General features: G+C 34.2%; 1 protein-coding gene across 3 annotated transcripts in view; it reads right to left on the bottom strand.

The window, feature by feature from the left end:
• The window catches only part of FER (FER tyrosine kinase), a 364,169-nt gene that overhangs the window by 236,132 nt on the left and 102,878 nt on the right, over window positions 1-25,159 (bottom strand). For all 3 annotated transcript variants that reach the window (XM_036278843.1, XM_036278845.1, XM_036278844.1), the window contains 2 exons: window positions 17,851-17,973; window positions 7,212-7,401 (listed from right to left, as the gene is read on the bottom strand). In XM_036278843.1, the coding sequence (XP_036134736.1) occupies window positions 7,212-7,401; window positions 17,851-17,973 (313 nt within the window). The remainder of the gene's footprint in view (window positions 1-7,211; window positions 7,402-17,850; window positions 17,974-25,159) is intronic.

Here is a 25,159-nt window from a genome sequence, read left to right as displayed (position 1 = left end):
CGGGAGGCAACCAATCAATGTTTTTCTCTCACATCAATGTTTCTCTCTCTCTCTCTCTCAAATTAATAAAAATATATTTTAAAAATCAATAAATGCATATTAAAAAGACAAATTTGAAGTATATATACACTTTTACATATATATATTTATATACACACCTATATATGAATAAAAATGAAAAGTAGCTTTTTTTCATTTGGTTTGTAGTGTATATATACATGCATACATATATAAATAAAAAAGTTATTTTTCATTTACCATTTCGTTGATTTGACGTAAATAACCACCACAAATACACAGAATATGAACACAGATAATAATTAAAATATAAACCAAAAACTATTTGAAATGTTAAGGGTTTTGTTCCCCTGACAATGAACATACTGTGGCTTAATGAGCATCTCTGTCACCACCTGCTTAGTAGCCTGTGATATAAAATGACTTCATTTGTATGAACCAAAGAAAAATGAATACGTAAAGGAATCTTTTTTAATTGAGAAATAATTGACATATAACATTGTTTCAAGTGTACAATATAGTCATTCAATATTTGTATAGATTGTGAAATGATCACTACAGTAAGTCTTAACAGCCATCAACATAATTACATCTTTCTTCTTATAATGAGAATCTTTAAGTTCTACTCTCTTAGCAACTTTCAAATATATAATACAGTACTATTAACTGTACCTTACACTATGCTGTACCTTACACTATGCTGTACCTTACATCCCCAAGAATTATTTATTTTATAATTGGAAATTTGTACCTTTGACTACTTTTACTGATTTTGGGGTGGACCCCATCCCCATCTCTGGCAACTACCAATATGTCTTCTGCATCCATGAGTTCAGTTTTTTTAAGATTCCAAATATAAATGAGATGGTTGGGGGTCACCACAACATGAGAAACTATATTAAAGGGTCGTGGCATTAGGAAGGTTGAGAACCACTGCTAACACATGAGGCTGACTCCGGCCTCAGGGCCTTTCATCTGCTTTTCCTTCTGCCTGGAATATTCTCACCCCAAAGAGTTTCATCACCTGCTCCCTTAGTTCTTTCAGATCTCTGCATAAATGCTACTTTATCAGGGAATCCTTCCTTGACAAACCTATATATAAAAACACATCCCAGCACCCTTTTCCTGCCATCTGGCTTTGTTTTTCTCCAAGGTATTTACCACCACCTGACATACATATATGTGAAAGGCCCATGAGGACAGAAAACTTATGTTGATTTTGTTCACTACTACATTTCCAGAACATAAAATGGTACCTGACACTGAACACTCAAACTATTTGTTGAATAAATAAATAAATACATAAACAAGTAACTATATGCACTATTATAAAATGATACCTAACATAAATTAAGTAAAAAAGTAAGGTACAGAACAGTATTGTTGTATACAATATACATTTATGTTTTTATTTGCATTGATGCTTCTGGAAAATTACCTATGAGGTAGGAAACTGAGGGACTAAGGAAGGAACACTTAGATCCTTTGTACATGTACTGCCCATTCAGAGAAATTAAGACTTTGCCTTTACAAATAAGAAACACATAAGATAATCCTGCAGAAAAATCTACAATTCATACTTAAGAACTCAATTAGTATCTACTAATTAATTTACATGTGAAGGCAGATACATTAGAAAAAAATGAAATAGAATATTATGTTTTAACAGTATTTCATAATGTATAAACTATGTTTACACATATTATCTTATTTCAGTGTCACAGAAATCCTGCCAGGCAATGTGAGTATATGTTCACTTCTTCCTTTCACAGAAGAGAAAGCCAGGAAGGATTAAGGAACCTGACATAGCTACACAGCACAGGCAAAGCTAAGTCAGGTCCCCTGACTCTAGGTCTTGCACTTTCCTCAGCGCATTTGATGAGAAAGGCTTGGGATTACTATTTATATTATACATTTAAAGACAGAAATGTACCTGAGGATGAAAACAAAAAAACCTTCAATGATGCTGTCAATATGATGTCTCAACTGCTAGTTCATTTTAGAGTTTAACTATAAAATGGAAAATATATTGGACACTGCTGTGAAGTGGGTTACTATTGAGTCACAGTGACAGACAATATTTACTCCACACCATATATTTTGTTGGTTGAAAATGTAACAAAACAGGATTTTATTGATAGTGCCATTCAAGTAAGCAAAATTAACTCAATGAGCTATGCAGAGAAGATAAAAATATGTTGTGTATTAGTCTAGCTTGAAAGGGCTTAAAAATGTGCAATTTCAAAATTGTCAAAGTAAAGGCAATTACCATATACAGTAGCAAAACGTATTTAAAAGTAGGAATTCATTATAGGGTGCTATCATTTCTCTATATTTGATATGTAGGGGAGATTTCTTAAACAAAATTATGGTATAGTTAGTTCAAAGCATAGGCTACTATAAAGTAAAACAACTAGGTTACTCTGGGGTAAAAAGGGAAGTCCAATTTCTCAATTCAACAGATACTGATTAAAAACATATTCTTACAACTACATAGCTAAAGCCAAACATGAAGGAAAGTGATGTTTTTAAATAATCAAATAAAAAATAGGAATGTCAGCCAATGTTGACGCAGGTATCAGAAAATTCTGGCACTGGTATTTCCATCATTATCCAAGGGTAGCTAACAGAGAGTTCACCCTCCTAATTTGCCCCAGAAGGCAGATTCTTCTGCCCTGCAGAGCTAGAATTGAAGAATAAGAGAAAATAATTTTGGGTTTATAGAGCATTTAAACAACTCAAATGCCTTCACAATTATCGGCAAATTTAATCTGTGAATAACCCAAGTAGATAAGAAAGGATTTATCTTCTAATTCAGCATTTCCCAAAGTATAATCCATTGCATGGTGGTCCCTTCAGGACTCTATTCAGGAGTTGAATAGGGGTTAGGCCAATATTTCCAAAGACACTGCATTCCATGTATATTTCCTCTCTTGGGTATTTGATATTAAAAGTTTAGAAAATTACTGCAGTCAATTCAACCATTTCTCCTTAACCTAGCATAGCCCAAAATCTAAAACTCATATCCCTTTAAAACATTGAAAGGACACCAAATTATTGTATCTTCTCCTACCTCACTGGTCTCTTCTTCTCGGGCTCTTACTGATTCCTTCTCTCCTAGACCCCTAACTTGGAGTGCCCCAGAATTCAGTCTTTTTTCCTGTTTCTTCTCTATCGATCCTCTCTCACTTGGTAACATACTACAGCCAAATAATTTTAAATACCATCTCATGCCTACAGTTCTCAAATGCATACTCCAATTCAAATCAGACTCCTGAATTCCAGGCCCAAATACTTGTTTTTATGGAAAGACAAACTGAAGTCTTATTCTTCCGTGTCAAAGCTGTTTTATGTGTAGTCTATTCATGCATTTGAAACAAATTCCATTCTTCTAATGCACCTTCTTAAAACTGTAAAGGCATCCTGACTCTTCTCTCTTACACTCCACATTTAATCCACAAGAAATCTCGTGGGCTCAGCCTTCAGAATATATCTAGAAGCTAAAAAGTTCTTGCCATTTCCGTGCTATTAGCCTTGCTCAAACCATCATTTTCTATTGCCTGGGTTAGCATTCTTCCATCTTTGCTCCCCTTAAGTATATTCTCAATACAGTTAGAGTGATCCATTTAAATCAAAAGTCAGAGCATGTTATTCCTCTATTATAATCCCTCAACCCAATGCCTCCCCGTTCCTTACAGAGAAAAGACAAAATCTTAAGGCCCTGAGATATGTTCTCCATTACTTCTCTAATCTGATTCTCTATAGTCTTACCTTCCCCTCCAGTCAGACCTCCTTACTATACCTTGAACAGTCTAAACATATTCCTGTCTCATAATCTTTGCAACTGAATATAACCTGTGACTGGAATGTTCTTTGCCCAGAAAGTAAGAAGCTTATCAGCTCCCTGTTTCAAGTCTTTGTTCAAATGTCACATTCTCAATAATGCTTACACTGACTTGCATTTAAAATTATGTCCCAAACTCTGACTCTCTAGATCCCTAACCCTCTACCCTGCTCTGTTTCTACTCCTTGGCATTTATTATCTTCCATTATAAATACATAGTTATTTACTAATTGCCACTTACAACAGAATGGTATCTCTGAGAGAGATTGTTTTCATTAGTTTTATTCACTGATGTATCCACAGCATCTAGAAATGAGCACAGAGTAGGTGCTCAAAATATACTTCTTGAATAAATAAATGGCACATACTTATTCACAGACAATAGAGAATTACTGTGTGATACTTAACATTTATCATTTTCTCCTTTGTATTTTGGCCAAAATTAGACATGGTGAAAAAAGATAACATTAGAAGCATGACTCTTCCTGAACAAGATGATTATATTATCTGCTACCATAATTTTTTAAAGATTTCTTTAAATTAAAAGATGGGCTTTAATTTTTATCAAATTATATTGCCAAAATAAACATCAATATATCTACTAATATAACCTGACTATAAGATCCTAACCCTGATTACACATCTAAATCACCTTGGAATTTTTATAAGAATACACAATCCAGGGCTCATGTCTTTTCAGTGGTACATTCCCAAAGGCATTCTTCCATAGAAGCATTCACCACTGAAGAGTGTGTGTTCAGTCAACAATGCCATTAAGATCTTGTGGAATACTTAATTGTCTCTCTTACTCCTACATAATATTTAAGCTGGTTTTCACTATTTTCCATGATGTCATAGTTTAATTTTTAGTTCTTTCAATTCTTCCAATATTCAACTAAATTTCTCTTGTTGAAATTTGATAACACTTAACATAGATAAAACTTATAAGGAGGAGATATCAATAGAACTGCTTATGTTAATTTCAGACTTTTCTTAAAATATCATTGATAAAATAATGCTTGATTATGCAAAAAGTTCACTTATATAGGTGGGAGTGTTAAGTTTTAAGAACTATGTATGCAAATATTTCTAATTGTTTTATAAAATACTCCGTAAAAATCACATAATTGGCATCAATTTGGGAAATGACTGATTTATAAAATGTTACTTTATTACTTTAAACTACATATAATATTCCTTTGTAAATTACTTAAAGAATTATTAAAGTCATTGCTTCAATGAATAGTTGATGCATTTATAATTAGTATTTCAACTATTTAAAATAAATTGGGTAAAGTGAAATATATGCCATCACTTTGTAAATATTTACAAGGTATTATCATTATTGAATAAATGGTTACAAGAGAAAATGTGGAAGTGGCAGGAAGTATATACCATTTGAAAGGTACACAGTTTAAACTGTATACAGTTTAAACTGTATTATACATTCTCTCTGAAACATTATTTATTCATTTGTTTAAAAACCTTCTCTTCAATGATTATGAAAAATTAAAAAGTCCAAATGATCATCAGTTCTTTATAAATAAGAATTAATGAACTAGTGTATTTTAAATGTCAAAATCAAGTTTTGTTTTGTTTTTGTTTTTTATCCTCACCCGAGGATATTTTTCCATTTTTTGTACAGATAGAAGGGGAGGGAGAGAGAGTGAGAAACATCGACGTGAAGGGACACATCGAGTGGCTGCCACCCGCACGACCAACCAGGGCCGGGGACAAACTGCAACCGAAGTACGTGCCCTTAGCGGGAACCGAACCCGGGTCTCTCCGGACCGCAGGCTGACGCTCTAACCGCTGAGCCAAACTGGCCAGGGCCAAAATCAAGTTTTTAATTATAGTTATCAAATGGGAATATGCTACATCTAGAGACTTGAATAACTGTCTTTTTTCTATCATATTAATAACACCAACAGGGGGTCATAAGCACACAGAATTACATAAAATAAGTTAGATGGCCAGTTTTACCTATCTGCCACTAAATCAAGGTGTGAAGTAACCAATTTGACACCTACATGGAGACAAGGAAATATTATAAACCACACACAGAGAACAAAACATTTACTAGCTAAGGTTTTCAAAAACCAAGTAAAAGAAAAAACATCAGAAGTTCCTCTGAAAGAATGCATACGCCACGTAGTCATCACAAATCATAAAGCAAGAAAGTGGATATAGAACGGTGCTTTGTATCTGATAGGACAGGAAAAGAGAACAAAGAATTATAATTCATGATTCACAATATAATGTGCAGATCAGTATGGCTCAATTAATAACAAAAATAGCAATAACCATAATATTTTAAATACTTCATATTCATTTCCCACATTTATCACATTTTCAAATGTAGCGTTGTTGTTTTTCCTGAGACATCTGAATCTGTTTAACAATCAAATTGTACTATTCAGAACCACATAAACTAAAAAACTAAAAATTACTAAAATTTTAGCTATAGCATCATTATCTACGATGGTTCTTTATATAGACTGCATCCAGCTACCCACAGAAAAAGCCAAGACAGCTCAGGCTTTTTCAACCTTGGCACTATTGACATTTTCGGTTAATTTGTTGTTGGGAGTGTGAAGGAGGGGCTGTCCTGTGCATTATAGGATGTTTAGCAGTGTCAACAGACTCTACCCACTAGATACCAATAGCAATTACAAACTGAAAATCAAATTCAATTTTAAAAAATACATACATGTATGTCTGGAAGCATTGCCAAATGTCTCCTGGGGGAAGGGAGAGGAGAAAAATTATCCCTTAGTTCATGAGAACCACCAACATAAGATGAAAGGAAGAAAGGAATGAAGGAATAAAGGGAGACAGGGGATGTATTCTTAAACAGTTAACAAAACTATATAAAATAAGTTTAATTTCAGTTGGTGAATTCAAATGTGTTTATTGCAGTTTAAGGATATTTGTAAGAAAAAAAATTGTACTGTGAAAACAATAAACATGTCTTAGGTAAATAAGATTGATTCTATGGTTTTTAAGAAGAAGAAAATAAATAGCTTTCTCCTTATTTCCTACTTCTGTCTTAAGAATAACACCCTACCTTCCTGCTGTCTCCCAGGAATAAACAATTGCAATCTTTCTTTTCAGTTTTGAAGATAAGAGAAGAGCTTTTTCCTCTGACTCTACAGGTAGTTCCTGAAAGTGCTCTCCAGGTGACCTGAAGGTGACTGACAAGTTTATTTTGCATTTACAAACAAGTTTAATAGGACTTGCATATTAACAAGAGTAATAATTTGTTAAAGAAACCACAATCAACTTTGTATTAACTTATTACCTATATACCACTCTTTCAGGTTTCTTGTTTGATCACTCTTTGGCTTACCATAGATGTAACTGATCGTGCATCTTCCTCATAGTTTATTATCGGAGGTGGCTCTTTTCCATCATTTTCTTGCATTTTTTGCTCTAGTAATTCTTTCTGTGCTGCAAACTTTGCCTCGGTGCACCTCAGCTGCTGCACTGACTGTTTCAGCTCTTCGAGTGTCTGTTTTTGGCTTATCAGAAGCACAATACTAAAAAAGAACACAGTAAATATTAACTATTTGACTTATTGAACAAATACAGACTTTACAGAAACCTATATATATATGATTCTGTTTTCATCATTATGAGTCCAATAGAATCAGAAGAATTAGGAAACTAAACAGATTTAAGTCATCACAGTAGTTATTAAAAGGTAGCATTAACAAAATGAAAGAAAATGTTTGGAAGCAAAATCCAAATTTGAGATGCTTTCAAATATATTACAATCTATGGCATTCATTTTACTTTACAGCTAAACTATCTACCTCGCATGGTAGACACTTAAGTCCAGAAGCGTAGGGCCTAAAATGAATTAATGTGAGTGAAGCAGAATCTTAAATTTATTTCATATCTCAAATGGAATACAGCTAGAGTCAAATCTGTGCCTAGAGTAAAATAAATCAAATCAAGGTGACAGTCTCAGACCAAGTTGTTTGTACGTTGGGAAGGGCATGTGTTTAGAGTTGGAGAAAGCTGTTCTAACTACGACTGAGGGCTGAACTGTAATTAAGGGAATGAGTGTAAGTCCCCAAATCTTTCCAACGTCATCACTATAAAAACAACAGACTTTCCAATCCCTCTTTTAGAGAAATACACAGGCCACAGGTTGCCTTATTGTGACTTTTTACCCCTTCGAGGCTGCCCCCAGTGGAAATTCCAAACTAACTCATCCACATTTAAGCCACACATTAAAAAAAAAAACATGTCACAGTGGTGGGGAACACCTCTAGAAACACTGTCATACATAGTATATTAATATCTTAAAAGAACTATGCCATGAACTACTGAAGTAAGTAATTTATATGTAAGAGAGAATAGCTCACCAATAGAGGGAATTTCAAAGTTGGAGAATAAGGTCAGAATGTTACCTTCTTAAACTGAAACTTAAAAGGATCAACACAAACTGTGTAAATAACTGTAAGCAGAAGGAATCCCACTAACAGAGATTTATTTATAAGTAAGATGCTGGTTGATTTCTGAAACTCAATTCCAATCAAATTGAGTAGAACGCAACCTCAGTGGATGCTATAAGCAGGGGTAGGGAACATCCGGCCCGCAGGCCACCTAAGGCCTAGCATCACACACCTCACCAAAGAGAAGCAGTTCCAGCCATCACATTAGGGGTGAGTTAATTAAATGTTTGACCAAATACAGCAGACTAATTTTTAAGCTGATAATTCTGTATGGCTCCTGAAAGATGTTATAAATATCCAAATGACCATTGGCAGAAAAAGGTTCCCCACTCCTGCTATAAAGAAAGCTAAGCCCTGGGCCTATTTGGCTCAGCAGTTAGAGCGTCGGCCCATGGACCAGAGAGTCCCAGGTTCCCACTAAGGGCACATACGTCAGTTGCAGTTTGTCCCTGGCGCCGGTTGGGGTCGTGTGGATGGCAAACACTCAAAGTGTCTCTCTCACATCGATATTTCTCTCTGTCTGTCTTCCTCCGCCCCCCCCCCCCCCCCGGGCTCTACCTGAAGATAAATGCAAAAATGTCCTTGGGTAAGGATAAAAAAAAAAACCAGAAAGAAATAGAAAGCTAAAATCTCCATTATTATATTGCAATGAATTTCAGGAAAGTATCCTTAAAAACAGGTAGAGAATTGAGTGAAATGTTGGAAAGAACTACTGATTATTTGTAAGAAAGACCTAGCAATGTTCAAAACACAAATCACCCTAAACAGTGGAGTTAACAACAGAAGTAGTAGAGAGGGATATACCATACTGTCAGAGCTCATAGACACTTCCCAGGTAAAATCATCATGATCTTATACTGAATTAAAATAGATTTGACTTTATGACTTAATCCCTTTGCTTTTCTCATCTTCAGTTTTATCATCAGAAAAATTGAAGATAATAATACCTATTGTCAGGGTTGTTCAAAGTATCTACCCTAAAGTAAAAATTCAGAAAATTGCAATTATTAGTATATCATCATCATTCAACAATCCATGACCTGTATTCTAAATCTACACATATTATCTGAAAAATTCGTGCTGGCTTGCTTCTTAAATGGTAGCTCCTTATTCATAATAAATTGTTTTTAACCTTTTTTTTTTCAGTGAATCTCTTCAGAAAAAGTTTATTTTTAAAACAATTCCTTTTGTGAATATAAATTCATAAGGACCAGGTCTTGGAAATGATTACATCCATATGAACCTAAAGCTTCCTGAGAGTTCCTTCTTTGAATTTTCTACCTACCATAAGAAGCTCTACAATGACAATAGTATGAGGAAGGTACAAGGTGAGATGGTAAAAATGTATTTTTCATGTACATCTATATGCAAGATCAGTCCAAAAAAGGTTCATGATCTCACAAATGTGGACAAAATAGGAAAGTATACTTGAAAATAATAACATTCTAAAACAATTACTATTACCAGTAGTTTTTTACAAACAAATTTCATAAAGACCAATGGAAAAAAATTAATAATGAAATGACAAGGCAAAATAATTACCAAAAAAAGTAAATAATAACTGAATACCCTAACAAAAATTTTTAAATCTATTGATGGGAGTAAAAAAACATTTATTATATATTCAACTCTATGGAAGGTTGGCTGAATAATGGTCCCCTGAAGATGACCACATCCTCATCCCCAGAAGCTGTGAATATTTTACCTTACATGGCAAAGGGGACTTTTCAGACAGGATTAAATTGAGGATGTTGAGATGAGGGAGTACCCTGGATTATCCAGGTGGTCCCTGTAAATATAATCATAAGCATCTGATAAAAGAGAAGAGGGGTAACGTCAGAAAAGGCAATGTGACAGCAAAAAAAGGAGAAAAAGCACTTGATGAGTGGCCACGAGCCAAGGAAAGAGGAGAACCTCTAGGAGCTAGAAGAAGAAAAGGCGGTTCTTCCCAAGAGCTATCGGAAGAAATCAACAGCATCATTTTAGGCCCATAGGACTCATTTCTAACTTTTGTTCTCCAGAAAAAAAAAGAATAAATTACTGTTGTTTTAAGTTACCAAGTTTGTGGAAATTTATTATAGCAGCTAAAGGAAATTAATATAAACCCTAATCAAGACCATACCCATTTTCTGTTCATTTTAAGTAGTTGAACTGGAAGGGTTCCTATGGTGGGGCAGTGGCCAGTAGCAACTAAAACTATACCTTTTAAGAAAAATAAAATTGAAGTCTAAAGCATTATCCAACCAGAAAAAAAAAAAAATGACTGTGAGTTCAATAAAGAATGTGAATAAATTAGTTTTAGCATCATTAAATATTAGATGAATGAAGGAAAAAATTAAATTATTATAGAAAGTTCAAATTAAAAGATTTTGTCATATATATTATACAGTGTAGAGAAAGAGCTCTATTTTTAAACTTCTTATGGTGTTTACAATCTCTATGTATGACTATTATTTCACCTTTATTTTACCCTGGATTTAAATAAGATCTTCCAAAATGGTCAAAACAAGGGAGAAGAGATATATTTTCAACAAATAGTGCTAGAACAACAGGACTTTCATATGCAAAAAGAAAAAAAGAATCTAGACACAAAAATTACACAATTCATAAAAATTAACTCATATGGATCACAAAAAAACAATAAAATGCCTAGAGGATAACATAGGACAAACTCTAGATGACCTTGCATATGGTGATGATTTTTTAGGTACAACACTAAAGACACAATCCATGAAAGAAATAATTGAGAACCTTTAATTTCAAAATTAAAAACTTCAGCTCTGTGAAAGAACATCAAGAGAATGAGAAGAGAAGCCATAGGAAGAAAATGATTTGCACAAGACACGTCTGAGAAAGGACTGTTATCCAAAATATACAAAGAACTCTTACATGTCAACAATAAAAAAGCAACCCATTAAAATAGTGGGCCAGAGACCTAAACAAAACAAAACAAAAAAGACATCTAAACAAAAAAGATATACAGATGGCAAATAAGCACATAAATAGATGCTACACATCATATGTCATCAGGGAAACACAAATTAAAGCAAGAACGAAATACCAATGCACATTTACGAGAATGACCAAGTTCCAGAACAGTGACTACACCAAATGCTGGAGAGGACGTGGAGAAACAGGAACTCTCATTCATTGCTGTTGGGAAAACAAAAGAGCACAGCCACTTTGGAAGGCAGCTCAGCAGTTTTCTATATAACTAAACCTCCTCTTGCCATATGATCCAGCAATCACAACTCCTTGGTATTTACTCAAAGGAGCTGAAAACTTATGTCACACAAAAGCCTACACACAGATGTTTATAGCAGCTTTATTCATAACTGCCAAAACTTGGAAGCAAGCAAGATGTCCTCTAGTAGGTGAATGGATAAACTATGGTACATGTAGATATGGAATATTGTTCTGGGCTCAAAAGAAATAAGCTACCAAGCCATGAAAAGATATGGAGGAACCTTAAATGCATATTACTAAGTGAAATAAACCAATCTAAAAAGGCTACATAATGTAAGATTCTAACTATGTCACATTCTGGAAAAGCCAAAACTATACAGACAGTGGTTTCCAGCAGCTGGGAATGGGGGGAGGGATAAGTATGTGGAGAATATTTTTAGTGAAAAATATTCTGTATTACACCATAATGATGATTAAATGTCATTACACATTTGTTTAAACACACAGAATAAACACCACCAAAAGTGAAACCTAATGTAAGCTATGAACTTTGGGTGATAAAGATGTGTTACTGTAGGTTCATCAATTGTATGGCAACCCTAGGAAACTAACTTACATACCACGGAATACTACTTTACAGTTAAAAGGAATGAAAGTTCCTGGGTCAATCTCCAGAGAATTATGATGTAAAAAGCTAATCTCAAAAGGTTATATTCAGTGAGATTTCATTTATATAATATTCTTTAAAAGACAAAATTGTAGAAAATGAGAACAGATTAAGGGATGCTAGAGGTTAAGAAGGGGGTGGAAGATAAAAGCAGTATAGCTACAAAAGTGGGAATCCTTGCAGTGGTGGAATCCAAGTCATGATTATATCAAAGTTAATATCAGCAAGTATAATATTAAATTACACTTTTTCAAAATGCTTCCATTGGGGCGAAGTGAATACAGGGCATATAGGGAGGGTATGTAGGACCTCTAGGTATTAAGCCATGCACATACACGGCAATCTACAATTATCTCAAAATTAAAAACTTAATTAAAATATATATCACTGTTGCTGGCATCATGCTTCCTCTGGTAAGGTGAGGCTTTTGCCATCTCATATGCCTTGGGTTCCTAAATAATCTTTTAGGGATAGGCCTTTTTATTCTCCTTCAGAAGTTCTAAGTATCTATCATATTGTACCACGTTGTCATCACTTAGAAATTCTGAGACACTATCGTAACCCAAGAATTAGGTTAAAATATACATTTCCTGATTTTTAGTTTAGTCGTTTTTAAAAACAATTAATGACTTGTAGGGGAAGCATATGCCCAATCATATGGCTATGGGCTTAACACTTTTTATTTATTTATTTATTTTTTTATCTTCACCCGAGGACATTTTTCCATTTTTTGTTCAGGTAGAGTGGGAGGGAGAGAGAGGAACAGAGAGAGAGAGAAACATCGATGTGAAAGGAACACATCGAGTGGCTGCCACCCGCACAACCGACCAGGGCCGGGGACAAACTGCAACCGAGGTACGTGCCCTTAGTGGGAACCGAACCCGGGTCTCTCAGGACCACAGGCCGACGCTCTAACTGCTGAACCAAACTGGCCAGGGCTTAACACTTTTTAATCAATATGTCTTATAATGAAATCAATGAGCAATACTGGCTTCTTCCAGTGAATCCCATTGAGCTCATGTGTTATGATGATTTCACGTACATTAACATCTTGCTCTTGTTCAATAATTACTTTTTTTAAAGTACTGCTGTAATCACTCTACAACATACTATACAATTATTTTATATGTTTATAAAACCATTGAGCAAAGCTACATGTATTTTAATAGGAAGAAAACTATAGTAAATATATGATTCAATAATACAAGATGCATAAGAAGCCATAAATAAATTTAAAACATGGAAGGGTTCAGAACTTCTGCATGTGTTACTTATCCCTGTTTGATTATTCTCCACATGGATGGCACCTTCTGTTTCGGGTCTCAGCATAGATGCCATTTCCTGGAAGTCCCCTGACCTCCTATCTTAAGTAGGTGCTCCTCTGTTCTTCTATCTGAACTATGTGTTTCACAGCAATGATCACAATTGTTAATGTTTGTGCTGTATTGGTCCATTCCACAAAAATAGAAGCTTCATGAGACATGTGACCACAGATGTCTTACCTTTCATTGCATTCACAGCACTTAGTAGACGTGCAATAAATATTGTTGAATGAATTCCCTGTTTATATGGCACATTTCTTGGAAATATACATAATCTAAAAATGCTGAGATGAAATTAAAGGTACCCTGAATTTGCAGACTAGAACAATATTCTACATGGTTTGATTCCTACCTTCACCACAGGTTAAATGTGACACTTTGCAAGTCTCTTAAAACATCTGGGCTGCAGACGTAACATAATTTGAAAGATAATGTTGAATCAAGTGCTCTTTTAAGATTCTGCATGACTCTAAAAGTTATGATTTTATAACGTAGATAGTATTTTTATGTACTAGGTGATAGTGGTGCAAAATTAATCATTCACTTTTCGGAAGTCAAACCAAGCATTAAAGCCAACAGTAATATTCTAGCTCTTTATGCCACTGAGTCATACATGACATATGCTTGGTATATTTTCCCATAAACCATTTTCTAATACAGTAGTCAAGGTCCATAAATCAAGTGAAGATTGATATTATTTCCACTTGAGTAAACATGCTTGAAAAGTAACAAGTAGCGGTATGTACACCACGGTGACGCTTTGTGTTGTATTAAAATCATACCATTTCTAGTGGTTGGCAGCACTCCCTTCCCGTTTTTTTTTTAGCTAAAATTCTGCAACAGCTACATTTCTACCAAGGGCTGCATTATTTATATAAGGGAAAACTCTGCTCTTGTGTGAATATAATGTTACATAAAAATCATTGTTAGTTCACTTTTCACTTCATATTATTCAATTACAGGAATTAAAACTATCCAATGATTTCTCATTTATTTTGTCATTTGCATTATAATGTGTTTTAGAGACAATTACATTATATCCAAATTTATAGGTTTTAACTTTAGTTCCTTATTATTTTGTATTTTGATAGAACCATAATGGTATGTCTGTTAAGCAAAAACTCAGTATGATTCCATTAATTTAAGAAAGTAAATATGTAACTTATAGGATATTATTAGTTTGTCAGGAAATGCAGTTTTGTTTCATTGTTCTCATTATTTTCAAATAACAGCATATGAAGCTAACGTGTTACAGAGTAAGAATAATTCTAAATCTAGTTTTAGAACAAAGTAAAATTGATTTTAATTACTTAAATGCATTTAAATATATGCAGATATATACATATATACACACAAAAAAGGAAACGTTTAAGAAATACTAAGAAATTGAAATTCAAACATTTCCCCAGAATCCCTGAAGAATACTTGTTTAGCAAAATACTTTAACTTAGTATTCAACCCTACTAATGTGTGAATTAATAAGATTTCACAATGACTATTTAGTTATGTAAATATACTTAACATTTTCAAGATTATTTCCTGAAGCTAGCAATAAAACCTCCATGGTAACGAAAGGCTAACAGAACTTGAGTTAAACAAGACTCATCCCCTGAATTGTTTGACATACTTATCCCTTCTCATTTATTCTCCTAAGAGCACTATTAAAATCAGAGAATCAAGCAAAGGCTATGATCAAAAAAGACAGAAACTCTGGAGTCAGGGACTCATGTGTTTTCTACCACTTATTAGGTATTTGATTCTAAGTTATCTAAATTCTCCTAAAGGTAAAAATAAGCAATTATACAGAAAGCAAAATAAAGATAATATTTTTGAGTTAATATATATAAAACATCCAGTACAATGTATGGAAGAGAGTACGAACTCAAGAAATACCATTTCCCATATATCCACCACCCTTTAAATTTAAGCCCCCTTTCACCCACTCCCATTCTCATCTCCTGATAAATATAAATAGGTGCCGGAACAAGGATCACACTGTAAAGAGAAAGTCAAAAATCTGAGTCAAGAAAGCATACCAAAAAAAAAATCAGAGAAAGCCACAACTTCTAGATTAAGATAACAGTTGAAGATTGATGGCCTTTTCCAACAATAGGTATCTGACATGCTGGTGAGAGGGTCATCTATCCTACTGTCTTTCTTTATATCCACCAAGTTTTAAAACATGAGTCATTTACAGAGCATGCATTTACAAACTGTAAACACTACTTTGTCATCTGTAAACACGTGAAGAGATTTATTTACAAATAGAAAAAGGCGAAAGATGATTCTATTTTTGAATGCAATATGTGCAATGGCTGTTAACTTTTATTTTTATAATCTAAATAGAATCTTCAGTAATACAATACAGAAAATTTTCAGATTAAAGGAATGCCTAGAGTCACTCAAATTTCTATTCTCACCTTTGAAAGGCTCAGTGACTCCAATGTGATATTTAATACCAGTCTGTAATAAGAGCTATAGTGTAAGTGAAAGGGGCAGACTCCTAACATTCTGACTTGTATAACAGGATAGATGGTGTTGCCAGTCACTGAAATAAGGAATACTAAGAGTGAGCTAGGTTGGTTGGACTGGCTTGGATTGAGATTTTTTGTTTTAATTCCCACTCAAGGATATTTTTCCATTGAATTTTACAATGTAAGGAGGGGAGAGAGAGACATAGATTAGTTGCCTCCCGCATGACACTGACCAGGACCAGGGATCAAACCTGCAACCCAGGTATATGCCCTTGACACAGAATCAAACTAGTGACCCTTTGGTCCAAGGGCTGATACTCTAACTGCTGAGCCAAACCCGGCCTGGGCTAGATTGAGATTTTTAATTCAGCCTTGGACAAGGGAAATTTAGGGTACTTCTAAGATACCCAAGGAGGCATGTCAAGTAGGTCAATGATTACATGGCCAGACAATTCGGAGGAGAAAATGTGGGTCATCTTCAGGAGATCACCTGGGATAGAGCTCAGGGAGGGGAGTGACATGGCCTAGGTCCATGTCCTTCATAACTCCAAAATAGATGGGCTGAGTGGAAGAAAATAAGTTTACAAAGAAGGATTGGCCAAAAAGACGGAGTAAGATCTGGTATATTGGGTCCCAAAGGTCAAGTGAAAAGAAGAAACAAAGTCAATAAAGTCAGATACTGTGAGGAGGTCAAGTAAGACAGTTGCTAAATTTAATGATGTAGAGAACATCGGTGATCTTGCATATATCTGTTTCAACAGTGATAGGGCAGAAGCCAGACAACTAAGTGGGACTTGAGAAAATGCTTGTGCATAATCACTCTTACAAGTTTGACTAAGAAAATAGAAAACAAAGACAGTAGTCAGGAGGCAATATGAACATATAAAAAGAGTTACTTGGGGTGAACAGAGATGAAGATTATTTTTAGGATCAAGACTTCAGCATATTTAAAAAGTGATCAAGGACCCAGCTGAGAAGAAGTGAACCTTAAATATAAAATAATGCAAATTTTCAGGGAAAGTAAGAGATGATGGGATACGAAAGACAGGCACAAGAAACAGTTACAACAAGGAAACAGAATGCGTACAATGTGGTGGGTTTGGATTCTAACACTTTCTGTAATTAATGTAGAGAGAGAGTCTTTGACTTTGATGGGAGAGAGAAGATCAGAGATTTGAGAAAAGTGAAGAATATCTGAAAAGTTGTGTAGAAAGAAAGAGCAAGTATAGACAAGAAAGCCTCACATCACAACTTCCTTGAGTAGGTCAGAGTATGACAGGAAATCTATATGGTCCAGTCACTGTACAGTAATCCCTGCTGGAGATGCAAATGATGACCAAGTCAGATGAGAAATTTTATATTTTATCAAAATGTACTTCTTGAAACAGTAGAAAATATAACTGATACAATCAGTAAACACAAGAGTATACCAAGACAACAGAAATCAGCAAGAAAAACAACAGTGAGACAAAAACCACAAAGCAAAGCTCAGAACAATTTTTATAGGTGAAGCTGACTGTAATTTTCTAATAAGTCTGCTTCCTCTAACATAGTAGAAGCCAATTTATACATAAAACTGGCCTACCACTTTCTTGACAAGGAATTCACAGTGAATCTGGTGGACAGTGATGAGGGGAAGTAAACACAAATTTTATCAGGATTTTTGGAAAATAATTCAAACATAAAACATTAAGACATAATCGGTACACTATACTGACAAAAACATAATTATTTTTCTAGAGTCCTAGAAAGTATCTAAGTTTTATACTTAAAATGAAATTTCAGCTTCTAGAAACTTTAAATCCATAATACTGAAGTATTTTTGTAAAATTAAAATCACACTTTCTTCTTTCCAAGTTATTTTTGTTTTACTCACTCAGACTTCTTTTCATAGGTCTTAGAAGATTCCTCAATTCTTTTCTCTAGCTCCAGGACAGCCTCCTCCTTGTTTAAAAGCATTTGTTGTGTCTGCATAAGCTCCTCTGCTAAAGTTTTCAACCTAGAATGAACAGTTTCCTCATTATCAATCTATACATTAATTACCCTCATTAAACACATACACACACACACACACACACACATTCACACATCTAAGGTTGTGATGTCCAAAACAGTAGCCAGATGCAATGTAATTTAAATTAAAGTAAAGTAAACTTTCAGCTCCCCGGTTGCACTAGCCGCATTTCAAGAGCTGAATAGACACACTTGACTAGTGGCTGCCTTACTGGATTGTGCAGAACAGAACATTTTAATAATCACAGTAAGTACTCTTTGGTAGTGCGTTTTTAGACAGTTTTATTCACCAAAGAGAAACAAACAGCAAACAGAGAAAAAAGAAAGGACTAAATTAAATAAATTTTCGTCACGTCCCAGGAAGAGGGTATAGTGAAAAGATCATGGCTTTTAGTTTCAAATACACATTTACATTTTGGTTTCGCCACTTTTTATCTGAGATCCTGGGCAAGTTACTTAGCTCATTTTCTCATTTGTGATTTGAGTACTGTAATGCCTGCTTCAAAGCATTGTTTTGAGGATCAAATAAACTAATGCAAATATAATGACTAATATTTAGTAGGCATTGAGTAAATTATTTCTAGCATTATTTGCATATGATATATCATAACCTATGAGCTAGATTCCATCATCCTTATTTTAAATTAAAGAAAGTGAGCTCAGTTGTATAACAATGTAAACTGATAGTAAGCTATTTGTGCATACTGTAATAATGTCTAAGAGGTGTTTTCTATATAGATTTGAAAAAAATTAAATAAACAAAATTAATATGAACTCACAGACCAGATAGTTTATGGTCACATAAACTGCATTTGGTCCTGAATAGACATATTTCTACCACAAAACATGCACACTATCAAAGCACAGTAAAATTTTATCTTTAGCCTTTTAAAGCAATACATGAAACCCAAAATATACAAAAATAAATGAAATAATTCAAGTCTATTAAAATTGTAAATTATTTTAAGTTAAAGAGATGGTAAGTAAAGTCAAACGCAAAAGTCAAACTGTCAAACAATATTTGTGATGCAAATTACAAGTAACCGCCCTCTTAATGCAGAAAAACCCTTAGAAAAAAGATAACCTCAAATGAAACACCTCATATCAAAGAACACACCTGGAAGCTCATCAAGAAAAACTCAAATAATCAACAAGCAGATGAAAATATTTACAACCTGACCCACAATTAAATATCTGCAGATTAAATAAACAGTAAGTTATTTTTCACCTGGTAAAATTGGCAAGTATATAAAAGGGTGTTAATATCCAGTGTTCTCAATATTGAAAAGAATAAATGAAACATATACACTGCTGATGTGACAAAATTGGCACCAATTTTTCATAAGTCTATGTGAAATTGTCTCTCAAACCTCAAATCAGAATATTCTGTGATCATCTACAAACTTGTTTTACCAAAATAATTAACCATGTGCACAAAATGTGATATCAAGATGTTTGTTGCAACTGTTTAAAAAACATTTAAATGTCCATCAACAGGAAAACAGCTGAATAAATTTTAATCCATTTAAGAGACGGGAGAGCATGTAGCCACTTTAAAAAATGAAATGCACACTTATGAGTTCTTCTAAGGCATATATTTAAATTAAAAGGCATGATGCAGAATACATATAGAATGGTTCCATCTATATTAAAATTAATGTCTGTATGTGTGCTATAGACTGAATTGTATCCCCTTAAAATTCCTAATTGCCAATATGATAGTGTTTTTAGATGTGGCCTCTGGGAAGTACTTAGTGTCAGATGATGCCATGAGAGTGGAGCCCTCAGGATGGAATTAGTGTCCCTATAAGAAGAGATACCAGAGAGTCTGCTTGTGCTCCCTCTCCTCCTCCAGACACACACAAAGAAGTCGTGTGAGTACACAAGGAAGGAGCAGTCTACAGGCCAGGAAGGCAGTCTAAGCAGGAACCAAATTGGCGGCACCTTGATCTAGAACTTCTAAACTCCAGAACTGTGAGAAATAAATTGCAGTTGTTTAATGCACCCGTTTCTGGTATTTTGTTATGGCAGCCAGAGGAGACTAATACAATATGCTTATGGTATATGTGTGTTTGTATGTAAAAACACAGAAGAACCAGATTACTACAAATAAAACTCTCAACACTTAGAGGGGTGTGGGATTGAAATAGTGGGTGACTTAAAACCAAAAAATCCTGGCCGATGTGGCTCAATGGATTGAGCATCGTCCCATGGACTGAGAGGTCCTGATTCAACTTCTGATCAGGGCACATGTCTGGGTTGCAGCTTGATCCCCAGTAGGGGACGTGCAGGAGGCAGCCAATCAATGTTTCTCTCTCATATCAATGTCTCTATATCTCCTTCCTTTCTCTCAAAACTCAATAAAAAAAAATATTTAAAACTTTTCAAAATATGCATTTCAACAAGTATACAAATATAATCACAAGGACGCTCATTGTGGCATTACTTGTAAACGCAGTAAAGAAGGTAAACTCACTATAATGCTAATGACACATAACCTTCAGCCACCTTGTTTGCATACCTTCCAAGGGTCTGTACTTAATTTTATATTTGTAAATAAGCATAGTATTTGTTCTAGATGTCCCCCCCCCCATTGTGTAAGCTTCAGTGTGTAAGCCTCAGTCTCCATAAAACCTGCATCCACCCTGGCAATATTAACAAAGTGAAAATTACTTAAATGTCCATAAATAAATAAATTAATTAAATAATTATGTTACATGAAAGCAGTAAAACACTGTACCCTATTAAGATTTCTTAGATGTTAAGAGAACAAAGCAAAAGACCATGCACAGAACAACCCCACTTAAGTAAAGAAAACTATTTATATATATGTATGTGCTTGTATATACATTCTGGAAAGATACATACATTTTTCAATGAATTAACATTGGAGGGTAGAAATGGGGGTCTAAAAAAAAGAGGGAGAACCTCGATTTTCATTGAACACCCTTTTGTACAATTTTGCAAATTTTATCATCTGAGTGCATTAGTCAGTTTTTAAAGATTTAACTGTATTTAAAGATACAAAAGTCTAAAACGATTATTATGGGTAATAACAAGTTTTATAATACCTTTTGTATCCCCAAACCACTGGATATCATAATCTATATCTTACAGCACTCTTACAGAGATCCAACTTTTTAAAGAATTATAAATTATAAATTTCCAATACTGTCACATTAATGGTGATATTTGGGTTAATAAAAAACCAAATGGGCCCTGGACGGTTTGGCTCAGTGGTTGGAGCGTCGGCCTGTGGACTTGAGAGTGTCGTGTTCAGTTCCCACTTAGGGTAGTTTGTAGTTTGTCCCCAACCCTAGTTGTAGTTTGTCCCCAGCCCTAGTTGAGGTCATGTGGGTGGCAACCCCTCGATGTGTCTCTCTCATATCCATGTTTCTCTCTCTCTCTTCCTCCCCCTCACCCTCCCGCTCTATCTGAAGATAAATGCAAAAATGTCCTCAGGTGAGGATTAAAAAAAACAAATGGAATAAGGGTTAAAGTTGCCTGAAGTAATTTTCTGACATCTTTATTAATGCAACATAAATAGAAATAAACCATTGTATTTTGCAATCTCATAGCAATTTATGTATGACCTTCTATACCACTGCACAAATACGTATCGGATTTTCTCAAAACTAAACAGAAGAAGGTGAGTCCTAATGCACCAAGTAAAAGTTTTGGCTCAACGGTTGAAGCGACGGCCTGTGGACCAGAGAGCCCCGGGTTTAGTTCCTAATAGGGGCACATACCAAAAAAAAAAAAAAATCCACCTCTAATCTGCCAAATCCACCTATATTCTATTCAGCCCCTTTGCTTCCCTTAATCGAACTGTCCTTCTAACCCATTATCTGCCTTCTAATATTTCACATATTTCCAGATCTTTTCAACTCATTCAAAAGTATTCCCTTAACATAGCCTCACATAATTGTAGTATTCATTCACCCAAAAACCAAACTTGAACTAAGATTGTAAATGAGAACAGTAAAAAGCAAACTTGATAAGACAAAAGTCCTGTTTAAAACATGAGAGTATTGCAGTATTTGTTATTCCATTGATTGATAAATTTGATTCAGACAGTTTAATGTGTAAAATTGGTGTCATTCCTGTAAGAGTCAACAAACATTTCCTATAAAGGTCTAGAAAGTAAATATTTTAGGCTTTTCCACCAAGAGGCAAATTCAAGGAATATTATATAGGTATTAATATAAGAAAAGAGAAAACAAATATTCACAAATATTTTATTGACAAATTCAAAATATGATAATAATAATAATAATAATAATAATAATTGAGTACGATTTATCATAACAGCCATCTACTATGAAAAGGATAGAAATATTCTGAGGGTGGTAACGTTTGCCTTCATTGTGATTCAAAGTTAATACTTATCATCAAAATCAGCTACAAATTTTCACTTGCTAAAGCAGATATATAATGAGATTTTATGTACTTGATCTTTGAAAATATCTTTTCACATAGACAGGTGATGCCAAATAACTAGTATCAATCCATGAGCATACAATTTCAATTGAGTATATTTATTGCTTAGCTGGCATTTATAAAATTAGATTGCATGCTTTTTAGCATGTCACTACATTGCACATTCATCACTTCTAAAGTTAGGTGGAAACTGCTCAACGGCACTGTTAAATAGATTTTGAAATGTCGAAATATTCACACCATGGTCCAAAACACGCTGCTGGAAATACAGCATGAGCTTAGAAAATTCATCAGCTACAAATTTGGTAAGAATGGTGATCTTGCTTTGTGTTTTAATGTTCGAATGCACAGGAAGTATATGAAACAACCTGACATTACCTGGGATTCAAATAACATTATTTATTATCTAAATGACTTGACTGCAGTATAAGTTCTGCATATAAGCACTGTATTTGCTTATAATTTTAGGTTGAATTTAATAAGAAAATTATCAAGTCTTCAGCACAAGCCAATATCTGAAACTTTGAGAATTCAGTGTTCAATAACAGTACTTGAGGGAAATTCTAATTATTTAGAAATATTTCAATCTGGGCTCTCAACTCAAAAAAACAAGCCACAATAAAACTTCTCTGTTTTAAAGCATCAAAGTCCTATATGACAGGGCAAGTCAAGATACTCTGTTTCAATTTCTGACAAAAATTAATATAATTGATAATGGTGAAGTCCACAAGAGCAGATAAAAGTCACTATAAACATTACTGATTCAATAACATATGGTTAGATTCAAATATTTTCCACAAAGTACCCAGTGATGAATAATACAATGAATAACCATAGGATTAAAACACTTAACATTTGCATGTTTTTGTACATTTGTTCAACTAAGCTGCTTTCTGATCCACACATATTTTTAACACCATCATTTGTTACACATCCTAAAAGATTCTACTTAGTTTTCACCGGATTAGTGTTTTCTTAACTTCTTTGAAAATATTCTTATCTGTAGTTGATCCACTCAAGCTACTCATAGAGAGTAAGTCTTCAGTCCCTTAAAACTTGGCATTGATTCTTCAAATAAACAACTGAGCACTTTATCACACCTGCTGACTCATCAAGAGTCAGGGAAAGCCACATGAAATTATTTGTCTTTTTTTTAAATCAACTAATGATGTAGCTCTCAATGTCTCAACTCTTCACGCAAATGTTCTCCACTGAGAGAGTAATAGCTGTAACAATTTTATTTCACTAGACATACTTCCTGAGTTACTGCAGTGAAACACTATTTAATTAATTCATCGTCGGTAAATGGCTTTCCTTGCTCCACTAACAAATGAGCTACCCAGAAACTTACTTTGGGTGCATCCTCATTTACATATTTTATTTTTCTGAAGAGAGTCCGCGGTAATGAGGTATTCCATTTTAAATTCTCTACATTTTCTGACTAGCGCACTCCTCTGAGCTGGTAATATTGAGCTACATGTTTATCTGGTAATGTAAGCAGATATTGCATTATTTTAGCACAGGCAGAGTGTCACTGCAAAATAAACACAATGCTTTACCATCTTCAATAACAAAAGAATCTACATGCCACTGTGTCTTAAAAGTGTGACATTCAAATCCATTCTTTTCTTGTTTTGACTTAATAGGCATGGACTAATATTAAAAAGTAAATAAAATGGTATTGTACAGCAGTATGTGTGACACTCAAAATGCTGCTGAGTTACAACTGTGTCACTGTGATCTATAATGCACCAAGTAGCAGTGCAAAGTAACGAGAATGCCACACATGGTCTCTGTCACAACTGCTCAACTTGGCTGTTTCAGCAGATCACCTATAGAAACAGGTAAATGAGTGAGTGTAGATGTGTTCCAATAAAACTTTATGTACTACTGTTAAATTTATGTAATTTTCATGTATCACAAAATGTAATTAATTCTCCTTTTGATTTTTTAACCATTTAAGAATGCAAACAGCATTCTTAGCTCATGAACTATATAAAAATGGGTGGAAAACTGGGTTTGACCAATCTTTATAAATATAGTTGGTAGATAATTAATAAGAGTATGATAAAATGCTGAGTGGCACATATTTAGATGGATAAATGCAATAACTTTGTCCCTTACTACTGTATCACTAGATGTCCCTCAAGCCTGAAAAGGAGCAGGCAGCAACACTATATAACCTTGTTTTGGGTATAGATACTAGTTGTGTAATAATCTCAGAACCTCTTACATTCATCTGAGAAGATGTTAATCATTCACATCATCTGACATCTAGCCAAGAATTTAGACGAGTCCAAGAGAAATGTGGTCCAATTATCTCTTTTCATAGTCACTACTAATCAGCAGTCTGGAAGATTGCCAGTATGGCTCCTATTTATAGAAAACGTCTCCAGGAGTCACAAATTAATGATTCTCACTTCCAAACTAATGCAACCTTTCACAATGTACAGGGTGACGATCTCTTAAGCAAACATAAAGGAAAGCAAAGCAAAAAGGGAAATGTTTCTGAAATTTTCTTTAATATTATTCAATATTAATGCTTTAGAGCTCTTAAATGGGCTAAGCAAAAATGTAGAATATAGGGGAGCACAGACCATAAAATATCAGCATTTCCAAATAGAGCTTTTGGGAGAGTTCTACCCTAAAACTATTTAAAGCAATGTGATTCAGAAATAAATGCTTAGTAAAAGGAACTGACAAAATGAAAGGAAAAATAAATACCTAATATT

The sequence above is a fragment of the Molossus molossus genome, unplaced genomic scaffold (assembly GCF_014108415.1).
Source record: "Molossus molossus isolate mMolMol1 unplaced genomic scaffold, mMolMol1.p scaffold_m16_p_3, whole genome shotgun sequence".
Lineage (NCBI taxonomy): Eukaryota > Metazoa > Chordata > Mammalia > Chiroptera > Molossidae > Molossus > Molossus molossus.
Note: the sequence above shows the minus strand (reverse complement) of the source record. Positions and strands in the feature narration are given on the sequence as shown.